At 43.5% G+C, this 12,576-nt stretch overlaps 1 protein-coding gene across 3 annotated transcripts in view; it reads left to right on the forward strand.

Annotated features, from left to right (window-relative positions):
* The window catches only part of LOC119386711 (calcitonin gene-related peptide type 1 receptor), a gene marked incomplete at its 5' end in the record, with an annotated part of 52,719 nt that overhangs the window by 15,899 nt on the left and 24,244 nt on the right, over positions 1–12,576 (forward strand). For 2 of the 3 annotated variants that reach the window (XM_049413223.1, XM_049413225.1), the window contains 4 exon segments: positions 1,405–1,567; positions 1,654–1,773; positions 2,340–2,446; positions 4,926–5,017. In XM_049413223.1, the coding sequence (XP_049269180.1) occupies positions 1,405–1,567; positions 1,654–1,773; positions 2,340–2,446; positions 4,926–5,017 (482 nt within the window). 3 annotated transcript variants of the gene reach the window in all.

Raw genomic sequence — 12,576 nt, forward strand, 5'->3', positions numbered from 1 at the left:
TTTCCTCCAGACACGTGTGGCACATACCCGTTTACCACGGGCCGCGGTGTACGGGTATGCGCCACAGGGGATTGACACTTTATATCTACCGAAGAATGGCGAGAACAGACTTTGGTAATTTAAATGCGAGAGCGTTAAGAAAAACCGGCATCGGCAGCGTTGACCCGACGAATGCAAAGATTAAAAACTAGGAGCTCAGCAGGAATCGAACCCAAGCATTCTGCGTGGCAGTCAGGTATTTTACCACACAGCCACGCCAGTTCTAGAAACTGCTTTGTAAAAACAGCCTATGCAGGCCTGACGTCGGTGCAACGTCAGTTGTGGTTGTGGAGCTGGCCATCTAATTCTATAACGAAGCAATAAATGCTACATATGTACTCCTACGATACAGGCGTGATGTCAAGTTAATTTTATGTTTCCATTGTTATTATAGCAGTCTAATATAGCAGTCTAATAAACATTACATTTGCATTCCCGTAATCCAGCAAGCTAAATTCAAGTTTCGCTCCACCCCTGATAAATACGTTAACAAAAGTTGCATTTAATATTCACATCATCGCACTGTAAATTGCACTTCGTTTCGATAACACTGATGAATGTGCTCTACGTGAATGCTGACGTTACGTCAGACCATAAGTTTCTTTTAAACTCCAAGTTTTGTCGACGTGCCTGGTAAGCCCACGATGAGCATACAACTACTACACTTATAAAAACACCTCGATCCACCTCCTAACGCTTGGCTCAAAGCCAAAAAATGCAGCATAGAACTACTCGCTGACTGCTTCGCATGATGCAGATTCCCACAAGACGTGGGATCCGAATTTTTTTTACTCTTCTGCCACGCTATATTACATTGGTTAACGCGATTACTTGCCCGATATGACGCCTGCACAGGGTCTTTTGTAAATGAGTGTCAAGCACCAGTGTATCTCTGTGGTAGAATATTCGACTGCCACGCAGAGGGCCCGGGTTCGAACTCCATGCGATCCTGGGTATTTTTTTTTCATTTTATTTTTTCATGTCTATTGGTTACGCCACCGACGGCGACGGTGATGGCGACGCCGCTCGACGCAGAAACGGGCGCGTAAGAGCAGCGGGCTAATAAAGAAGAAAAAGAAACCGCGGCTTTTGATGTCTCTGTGAGCCATGTGGCAGAGGGTACAACAACAACAGCAATTTTTATGACTGGATGTAGCTTGTGCGATCACTCATGTTTTCTTCAGAACTGGTCACCGCGAGGTCATATCAGCAAGCCCTAGTAGCAGCTTTATTAACCCTCGATGCACCGGCTTACTACTTTCTTCTTAGGCCGTCAAAAAACGACAACCGCAAGTTGTAGCACCCGTTATCATAGGCAAGAAGAGACCGTTGGTCCCACATCCTATTTCCGTCTTTTCATTCTAGGACCCCGAACTGAAACTTTTGTGGAACATCGCTGATGAAATCGGAGAGTATGTCCCTTGGGAGCAGAGCTCTCCGCGAGGCGAAAACTGGATGTGGCAGCAGAAGATCCATTACTTCAAGCATTGCCTGGAGCACGTACTTCTCAAGCCATTCCCAGATGAAGGTAAAGCTTTGTGTGTCATACCATTTATGTTTGTGTCGGCGTTCGGGATGCCCTGGAGCATTCAGTATATGGTTCATTGGCTGCAGGCGTCAATGGTTCATTTTGTCCGCGAACGTGGGACGGTTGGAATTGCTGGGACGATACTCCTGCAGGTCAGACAGCGTTCGCTCCTTGCCCGCAGTTCGTGGCTGGATTCATTTCATCGAGTGAGTAAATGCACGTATCAGCGCGTCCTCACACGTGATACCCTATCACGCGCAAGAAAACGAGGTCAATTTTATGCGGCGCTGTAATATTTTCATGCACAACTAGTAAAAATTGCGCGCTTCGCTTTCGTATACGAATGTGAAAACTCGCCTAAGAAATGCAGATAATGACTGGCATGCCTCAATCAAAGAAAAACAAAATCAAAGCAGAAGATTACTATGATTCCTTTTTTATTATATTTTGCGTTGGCTTTGGTTCCACGCTTGCTGACGAAATCACACCGTTTATGTATTATTCGATATGTCTACTGAAATATTGCGCGCTGATATTGCAGTGCAGGCATTTAATTGAGAACCGAATTTCTCCGGTCGGTCTTTTATTGAGTTGCTTTCCCTACCAGCGCGTTACATACGTTCTGTCTCAATTCGCAGATTGTAGACGAAAAGCGTCATATTTATTGCTGGCTGTAATTAAAAAAAAAGAAAAACCTGTGCACTGCCAGTATTTCTGGTCTGACTGTTGTTATTCTTTCGTTTTTTGTTTTTTTTTAATTTTTCTCACTAAGGGCAAGCGCACAAAGTATGCACCGCCAATGCCTCATGGTTCCGTCATCCGATCACAGGAATTATCTGGTCAAACTACACAGCGTGCGTAGACACCCACGACCTTCAAGTGAGTGCAGTTCAATTGCCTGCCTTGATACTTTTTATGCCGTTTTTCCTCGATGTTCAGGCACACTTAGTAAACTTATCCGAATCCCCGTAGTGTATAATTCTCAATGGCGTTTAGCCGCATGGCGTGTTCGATTTCCTGCTGCTTCAGCTGCTCAACTATGAGTGCGAGATGCAAAAGCTCGGCATACAGGGCTGCGGAGCTACGTTGACGGCTCTCAGAAGAGGACACATTTTTGTTAGTGTGGTACTTCAACAGCCCTGTAGGCCGTGTTTGTGTGGTGGGTTAATGGAAATAAAACTCTATTCATTAATCAATTATGCTTATTTATTGTTATTTGACCCATTCATTCCTATGCTGTTCTAAGTGTACTTCACTTATGTTGCGTGCCTTTTGTAGCTTCGGCGTCACTATATTTCGATGCTAGTGAATCTCCACCATAGCGAATATTTCTGTCACACAACTAACCTCATGTGTCTGACGTAATGTCTGCCTGAATGACAATGACAGATGTCCAAAAAAACACGAAAAACATAAAGTTCAGATTTTGTGACAGAACGGAAACATGACAGGCGACCAGAACGTACTTCCACTAATAATTGAAACTGTATTGGGGGGAACATTCGCATTCCCAATTATAATTCATTCGTGCCAAAAATTCATCAAGAAAGAAAAGTCACAGTTTCGCCGCAAGGGCGAATTAATGAATGCGATAGCAAGAAATTGGAATGTCACACGAAGAAAGACAAGCAGCTCGATACTTGCAGCGCGCCGCTGAAGCACAAAGAAGGACCCCCGAAAAGAACGCAGAGGTATACACAGGACTAGCGTCAACTGACAACTGTCACAGTTGTTACGTCTTTGTGCTTGAGCAACGCGCTGCAAGTGTCGACAATGGAGAATCGGACGCTCTTAGATATTTCTTTTTCTTTTACACTGCGGCGCGTGGAGAGACCCCTCTGCGTCTCCTTCCACACGGGGGCGTCTGACGCAGGGTGTGCCTAGAGTTACTGTATATGCTACCTTTAGGTAGCAGAGTTGCGCCTTTGATACAACTCGCCGCTCGCGCCCCCATTCACCAAGCGCGCTCACATGCGCAGAAGCGTGCATTTGAGGGAAAGCCAACTTCACAGCCGCGAGGGTGCTGGCGACCGCCGCGCCACCACCGCCGCTGTCCCAAGCAGTCCGGCGAGACGATCCGGCTCAGTACGGAATGTTTTTCGTTGGTGTCTTGTGTTGTCCGTTTCGATGTCGTCTGGAGCGCCCAGGTGCCGCCAGGGGACCGTATGTCAAGATGCCTCGCGCTCGCGGGCCCCTGCATACGTTGACGTCTCTCGCTCCGTGCGCGACAAGCCTTTTGCTAAATGTGCGATGGGTGCTCTCTACGAGATACTGTTGACGTGAGGTAACGTTTATATCGGCCAAACCGGCTGATGTATCAATGTAGCTTAGAACATGACCTTTCTGTAAGAACGGAACAGGGTCATGTTGACATTTGAAATCAGAGTTTATCGGATTGTCAAAAATTTTACCGGCGAGTCTTCACCGGATTTTCCCGGATTTATCGGAAAACATGGAGCCCCAGTTATAGACGACCAGAGGGTGATGCGCATTAAGAGCACGTAGAAGCAACGGCAAGGCGATGCCTGTTCTCTTTTGCATTTACAAATCAGTCTTACTTATTACATTGTGAAACTCGCCGGCTCCTCAGGCACTCCGATTTTCATCGATCAAACCGCGATGACACAATAATCGCTTAATCAATCATGTTTAGTATGCAGCATTTGCTGCTTAGCGATGCAGCCGCCATTCATTCTGACGCGCTTCCTTGTTTTTCAGTTCTCTTGTAAGCACGTACCTTTGATCGTTATTCCGGTATTTACGCAATTAGCAGTGCGTAGTATCGACATGTGCAGATAGTCCATTTAATTTTTTTTACCGTGTTCATTTGAGGAGGTCATTTGCTAGAAATAAACCAAGGTAGCAGATACCACACATAGTTCAGTGTACGCCGTTTTGTAAGCTCGATTAACAATTGTCGCAGAAAGAACTTTGTTTCTTAAGAAACACATAGCGAGTCACGAACTATGCGTCAGCTATTTTTGCAGAAGGCTGCTGTTCAGTGTTTTGCACATGTGCACCTTGATCAGTTGCTTTCTATTAAACTTAGGTATCGACATAGCAACAGAAAATTTGCGATCCTAAAACCGAGAATCTGAATGGTAAAGTAAGCAACACATTGTTCTCGAGGCAGAAGAAAAAAGCTTTCTTTCTTCTTGTTCTTTGTTGCAATCCACATTTAAACACATTGCTACGTTGAGTAACGATTAGCGAATTGATAATTTTGTATGAAGTTTGTCTCAGTAGATGTATTGAATGTAGAAGGGCATATCAAGATATTTCACGCAGCAATATTTCGCTGCCTTTCCGTTAGTGTGGTGCTGCGTTTTGAAATATCTTTTCTTCCCTCCCATTACAGTTCCGCAACTTGGTCAATTCCTTGTACGTGACGGGATACTCCATATCTCTTGTTGCTCTCCTCATATCAATCTTCATATTTTGCTACTTCAGGTAAGCGATTCTTCAGTCGGTTATAATCAATATGTCTTGCAGTCACATCGGTTTTAAAAAGTATAAAAACTAGGTGTATGGTTCCACTACCGCTAATCATCGAGGCGCACATTAAATCGCGTTCGCTCTGTAAGCTGTTGCTTTTTATAGCGCATGCATACAGACGAACAAAAATTTGGAGGCAGAGAGGAACAGGACAAGAAAAGACGGGACTCCCGTCTTTTATTGTCCTGTTCTTTTGTTCTTTTATTGTCCTGTTCTTTTGCTCTTTTTTAGGCATACATAATATGCTTGTGCCGTATTTAATGCCTTAGAATGAACGTTTCAGCAGCTGTACTAGAAAAACTAATTGAGGCTAAAAGCCTTAACTGCCACATCAGAAGTTGGCCTTGAAAAACGCAGCTTACGAAAACTCATGCGGCCTAGCGACACAATAAAAATCAGACAAAAATCAGGGTGCGAGAGGAAATCGGACCAAGGCATTCTTAGTCGCGAACAACTATTCTACCATTGAGCCACGCCAGTGCTTGAAACCACATTGGAAAAAGACCCTATACTGTCGTCATGTTGGGCAAGCAGTACCGTTAAGAGATGTACTATTGCGTGCGCAGAAGCGTAAAATAGTACCAGGTGTCCCACGGTTTGAAATGGGTATCTTATGGGCGTTTGAAAGCAGCCAACCCGTTACGAAGGTCTGAACTATAATTCATTGAATAATACCTTCATCAACAACAACCATAGCATGAGCCACAACTTTATGTTGGAAATAAACTTTCTCAATTCTCGATCAAAGTGTGCCTGTCGCTCTCCGATGATGATAACGATGATGATGGTGGTGAAATAGCTACACCAGATAGCTTTCGTCTTTCGTCGTCTTAAGCGCATACGTAAGAGACCCTGTAGAGTTTTTTTTACTAACCACAAAACGGCGGGCCTTGCCAGGTCATGTAATTATTATAGCCGTCGCCACCCGAGACCTTGAAAATTAGCCGATGTAGGAAGATGTGTTATTTATTATTACGGCTGCATCTCCTCGTACTGAGTTGTTAAGAAGAAAAATGAAGTTAAAAAGAGTAGCCTTATAATTATTTTGGTTAAAATACATCAGTGGACGCAGCCACTACAATAGGATTCGAGAATGCAGGATCTACGTAAACTAATCTGAGCCGATTGCATTTTGCTTGGTGTTTTTATCGACAGAGCCGATAGGGTCGCGGTTAATGCGTAATTTATACGTGGGTATATACTTAGGTGCTTTATACTTAGGTAAGGCGAGTATGAACATATTGAAGCTGTCAAATTTCTCACTTTTTGTCACAACACTCTGAGGTAGACATTGCCTCCTTCCGTCTATAAATATATTTATTTTACCGGCATTATTGAACGTAGAATATTGTTCAATTTACCGGCTGTGGAGAGTGATCAGGCCCTACAAAAATTCTCACTACACATGTCTCCAGAAATGGAGACTAATCACTTTCAATAGTTATGTAATATATCGTGTCATAAATGTAGTTTTAAAATAACAGGGAGCTCAGCTAGTTGGTAAGTATTCATTCTAAAAAGACAGGGCGTGCAAACACGGACGCAAGAAAGAAGTCAGGACACCACAAACGCCGACTAACGACTGAAGAGACGCACTACGGCGGAAAAGAAAGAAGGCACGAAAACTTATCTGCGCATGCCTATGAAACAGGCGAACCTATCAATCCGGCACGCGTGGCGATCTACGTGGAAAATAACTGTTAAGGCATTTGACTTCATCTTGTGCAAGTTAATCGATGGTTGGCTGACGCATGCGCTACCACTATTATCGATATGCCATGCTTCAATCATCAGACGCGTTTCTTCATTTCTATGCCGGTACAACACTACGCATTCATCGAATTTCGGCGTGCACTTACAATCTCGACAATGGAAAGATAGATTAGAAGGTGAGCCTCCTGTTAGTGATCTCTTATGTTCCAACAATCTCTGGTTAATGCATTGGCCCGTCTGCTCTACGTAGAAGCGGCCGCAGCTGAAAGGGACCTTATACACCACACTTGTAAGGCAATCAGTGAATTTGTTGGTGTGTTTTACGAAACAAATATCGGTCCACTTCTTGTCTTTTACTCGCTCATTCTTCCTCTGCACAGTGGCAGAAATCTTACCTAGCTTATTGGCAGCCGTTTTAAAGTAGGATAAAGAATGGGTACCCAACTCGCAGCTTGCTTGCATCGCGCATATTAGCGGGTAAACTTCACGATTCATGGCTTCTGAGGCGCAGTAGATCGCGTAACCAAAATCTTACATATCATTAGCTCTCATGATCGTATTCCAGGATGGTGTATTTGGCCCACACAATCACTTTCTCCAATAAATATAAAATTACGTGTTTTCCTTCGCAGATCACTACGCTGCCGGCGGATTACTATTCACAAGAACTTGTTCACGTCCTTCATAATCAACAACCTGTGCTGGATACTCTGGTACATCAATGTCATCGCACAACCACACGTCATTGAGGAGAATCCGGTGAGAAAAAAAAAAAAGAGGAGATGTCAGTTCCAATGCATCGTGAATTGCTTTGCTTAAGGCGGTGGGTCACTTAGTCATCCTAACGTTCTCTTGCAGAACTGGTGTCAGGTCCTGCATGTGGTGACCCAGTATTTTCTACTGTGTAACTACCTTTGGATGTTTTGCGAGGGCCTGTATTTGCACACGCTGCTGGTCCTTGCATTCATTGCTGAGGACAACATCATCAAGTGGTTCTTGCTTATCGGATGGGGTACGTGCATTCTGATAACGTAATTTCTTAGTTACGTGTTGCTGCTGAACATTTAGTAAGGCTGGGTTGTCTGAGTTAGAGACAGAGGAAAAACTAAGCGGCCAGGAGGAGAACAGAAGGAAGTTAAACGAGCGAATCAGTCAGCGCGCATCCGAGTGACTGGCATCGCCAGAGGGGGGTGGGGATTCAAGCTCCTGCGGAATATTTCAATTTCGCATTTATATATGTATACACGCACTAGCATAGATAAAGAGCGGTTGAACCCCGTCCCCCCCCCCCCCGAAAAATTTTTTGCCACCAGGGCTGGGGGTCCAAACCACCCAAACTTTTTCAATTTTGCATGTGTATATATACACGCACACATACAAACACGCGCACCAATATCCATAAAGGGTGGTTGAATGTCCCCGAAAAAAATTTCAGACTTCGCCCCTGGCCCAAGCAGACGGTGGAAGAGGGAGAAGTGCTTGAATAAGGGAGCGATCTCCTCCCCCTTTTCTTGTCTTTTAAAGGTGGGGTATTTCAGAGCGCGAAAAGAAATTTCTGAGAATAGAAAGTAATTTCTATAAATTGGCATATACAATATCCTGACAAACATGCTCGCATGCGCAGGGTTTCCTTTGATTCCAGCCATTGGTTACGGAAGTAACGAGAGGCCTAGACAATGAAGCATCAAGAATGTGAGTACTTGTTTGTCTTTCGCATGTTTTCTTTCTCTGTCGTGACTGGTGCCGAGCCAGCCGTTTATGTGGTATGGTTTATGCGCTAGGCATTGCTCGTGGTTAAGGGCATTGCTCTTGCAAGAATGGCTATTTTTAATGAAATGCAGACTTTTTTGAAAAGAAAAGTATTCAGCGGTGTGAACTTTTGATAGTCTATGAAAATTTTACACATAGGACTAACTAAGTGTAACTTAGTCTATGAAAATTTTACAATTTTCATAGACTTTAATCTCGCAAACAGATGTAGACATAGTTTCGCGTTCTAAAATTAAAGTGAGAATAATCAACTTAGGAAAGTTGCACTTCAACAAAAACGAAGGTGTCTTTCGGTACTTTCAAACCACAAAAGCGGTCTCCTTCCAGTAAGAGCAACGTTTTTTATTCTTTCTAGAGAAATTATCTTGACTGATTCATTATTACTGTCAGCTTCTGTCTTGGATTATTGCTTGGATGCCTCACATAGTTACACTTCTTGTGCTTTTGTACGTGTGCCAAAAACTTATTAAAAATATCAGGCATGCCGATGCGGAGTGTTTCTGTAACAATGAATGCTTCCCCTTGCGATCGTGAAGCATACGTAAATTAAAGGGGGGAGGGAATGCCCACAGTGCAAGACAACTTGTTCGTTAATGTTATGTAACCGTTACGACAATGTTTTTAGCGCCATTTCACTGCAACTGTGTGTCCACTGCTTCCAGGTGCTGGTGGAACACGACGTCTGGTACACGTACATACTCAGCGTTCCCGTTTGCATCTCAATACTGGTAATATTTTAACAATCCCTGAATCACGGGCTCACGTTTAAGCTGATTTCTAGGAACACTGACGACAATTAACTTTACGCCATCGCCCACACATATTCTAGAAGTGTGCAACGAATTTCATGGAAGCAAGTGCAAACTACCACAGCGAGGAACATTCGAACGTAGTTTATGTGCGTTTCAACATAACCTCGTGGATCTTTAAGTGTAAATTTTGCTCCACGTGTTTCGCTCATTGCGATTTGCCACCCAGATTTTGTTGCAGACTAATGCTATTTCATTGATCACGAAACAGATCACAAAATTGCTTTCGTTATTTCGAGTTAGTCAAAGCATTGGACCCTATGGGCATCTGAGGGGTAATCGGGGTATCTTCGTTAGATCGGGACTTTCGTTAAATCGGGTTTCGTTAAATCGAGTTTTAAGTGTAATCGTAATTTCATTATTGACAACGTTTAGCATTGCAGGCTTTCATACATCAGTGCAAGCGGAAGACACAAATCAGTCGTTTCTTTCAGTGAATAGCCAGGTCCGAGCGCAAAATATATTTCCTGTTCCTAATTCGTTGTGATGATACAACAATAATTTTTCTCATTCTTTTGGTTTGGTGTTGCAGTTGAGCTTCGCATTCCTCGTGAATATAGTGAGAGTCCTGGTCACAAAACTTCGAGCCGTGAACTCTCCTGACAATGAGAGCACAAGGTGAGCCTCCATAATCGGCGAAATTTAGTAATTCACGTCAACGCTCTATCTTTGAGCCTCTGTGGTGATGCTTGGGACGTCTTTTCTGTAATATGCAGATATTATGTGCGTACAACTCGGTAGTTTTTATAGATAATGTCCCATTGTCTGACTTTTCGGGCGTTGAAAACAGTCACGTGTTTCTCTGCGAGAACCCTCGTTATGATCTCGGTCTATCTGCATTAGACCAGCCGGACACGTGACCACTCGGAGAAAACAAAACTTTGGAAGACAGGCGTACACGGTCTATGCCACAGTAACAATATTTGTTGGGCTTTAACGTCCCGAAACCACGATATGATTTTGAGAGACGCCCGTAGTGGAGAGCTCTGAAAATTTCGACCACCTGGGGTTATTTAACGTTCACCTAAATCTAAGCACACGGACGTCAAGCATTTTCGCCTCCATCGAAAATGCGGCTGCTGCGGCCGGGATTGGATCCTGCCGCCTGCGGGTCAGCAGTCGCGCAACATGACCACTAGACCACAGTGGCGGGTCGGTCTATGCCTCTATTTGTTCTATTTGGAAAGTTCGTAACAACGAGTGTGTGACTTGAGCTTTTAAGCTTCTCTTGCATGCTTTTGCAGTGAATTAAACGTGGATACCTGTGGCAATTTTAAACTCTGGAAAAGGAAACGCCTCAACTTCATCAATATAGTTTAGTAATGAGGCGTAATGAAAGAGTATGAAGGCTTAGGACAATAATGCTAATAGAACACTGTTGCTGAACAATTCGCTTTCTCCTTAATTGGATGTCTTTTCGTTCTCGTTCTATTTTTTTTGTTCAGGAAAGCTGTGCGGGCAACAGTAATATTGCTGCCACTGTTGGGCTTGCATTATGTCGTGACACCCTTCAGACCAGACAAGGGTTCTATATTCCTTGCCTACGAGATCATATCAGCGCTGGTGACATCCTTGCAAGTGAGTTCTTCTTATATCACCTTCAGAGCTCAGTTTCAAAGCACGGTAATTGAGTTACAAACTTTGTGTTTTATCATAAAATACGTATTCAACTACTTAGCGCACACGCCGTTGCATTACAATCAAAATTTTTGTGTTCGAGTTTTCACTGGTGAAATTTCACTGGTGAAATTTACTATAGGTAAATAGTCTGTGTTGCTGCGATGAAAAACTTGTACCGCACGATTATACGTGAATATTCTGTGCCAACAACGCAAACCGCAGGGATTTTAAGTTATGTAGCTTTTATTAGCAGCAATTTAACGAGGCCTATAAGTACACTATATATGTACCTGTTGGTTCGCGCATATGACCCAAGGCCCTGCACGTCGCGCCCAAGATTTTTCAATGTCTTACGGGGATCCGCAGACCGGGCAGGAATATTTTAAAGACGACAGTCTTTCTTGGAATGCTTCAAGGCAGAAATTTTGGTCTTTCTGTCTGTCTGTCTATCTTTCTGTCACACGATTCAGCTACCCGGCCAAAGTTTAGCCACTTGCTGAAAGCCCAGCCATCTTGAACGGGTAGCGGCGTTCATACTTGTGAACATTGTCGATCAAAAAGCAAATATTATGCATATCTGAGGCGGAACGTCAATGAGTAAGTATTAGGTGGTGTGTTCCTTTACTAGAAAATACGCAGATACGTTATTCTAAAGGCTCTAGTGCTTCTTAGGCTGCGCTGAAAATGCTAGTATTTCTTAGGCTGCGCTGAAAATGCGACACTATGAGCCAGATGCGGCGATTCAACATAGAGGAGGAGGACTCATGTAGTACGGCGGCAGAAGACTATCGTCTTTTGACGACATTTGCAGCGAAGCACGCAGATAAGGCGGCCAATTTCTTACTCCTGCCTTTTAGCGGGCAGGGATATTTGGCAATTAGCCCTTCCTATCAGAGTGATGTCGTGTAACGTCTTAGTAGTTTCGTTATTTCCTTATACTAGCATATACAATGAAGAGGCAAACACTCGTAAGAAATTCGTCGGACAAGCGCTTGTCCGATGCATTTCTTCTTTGAGATTGCGTTTCTTGCGCGCTGTCACTGTGGGCAAGGTCCGACTCACCAACGATCCGTTTATATTTATTTACCCTTTTGTTCCTCTCACTGATGATTACTACGACAAAGTGCCCCATGCTTTCTCGTGCATAATTATCCGCTTCAATAATAGCAACAACATCGACTGACTACGACGGACAGATCATATGTATTGTTTGTCTTTCCCCACGCAGGGCCTCTGCGTTGCTCTTCTGTTTTGCTTCTTCAATGGAGAGGTAGGTGGTGATTAATTTTCAGAGTCAAGCGTATTCAGGCTTTTCTTGATTGTAGCAACGCCACAAGAAATGTTTATGCAAGCATTGCTGGTTTTTGTCTAACCGATAAATGCAGTCACAACTTTCATTAAAGGTTTCGCTATGAAGAAACCGAAATCACTTTATTTATTCTGAGCTCAGTGATCAATTCTCCGCCAAAATTATGTCCTGTCATTCGTATTTGTATAATGACGTATATATTTGTTATGTCTAGACTTCGGTTTGTTGATTTAGTTAGAACTATGGAAACTTTAGAGTTAGAATTTTACCTTGTTACCTAGTTAGAACTTTAC

This window comes from Rhipicephalus sanguineus, chromosome 3, assembly GCF_013339695.2.
Source record: "Rhipicephalus sanguineus isolate Rsan-2018 chromosome 3, BIME_Rsan_1.4, whole genome shotgun sequence".
In the NCBI taxonomy this organism is placed as follows: Eukaryota; Metazoa; Arthropoda; class Arachnida; order Ixodida; family Ixodidae; genus Rhipicephalus; species Rhipicephalus sanguineus.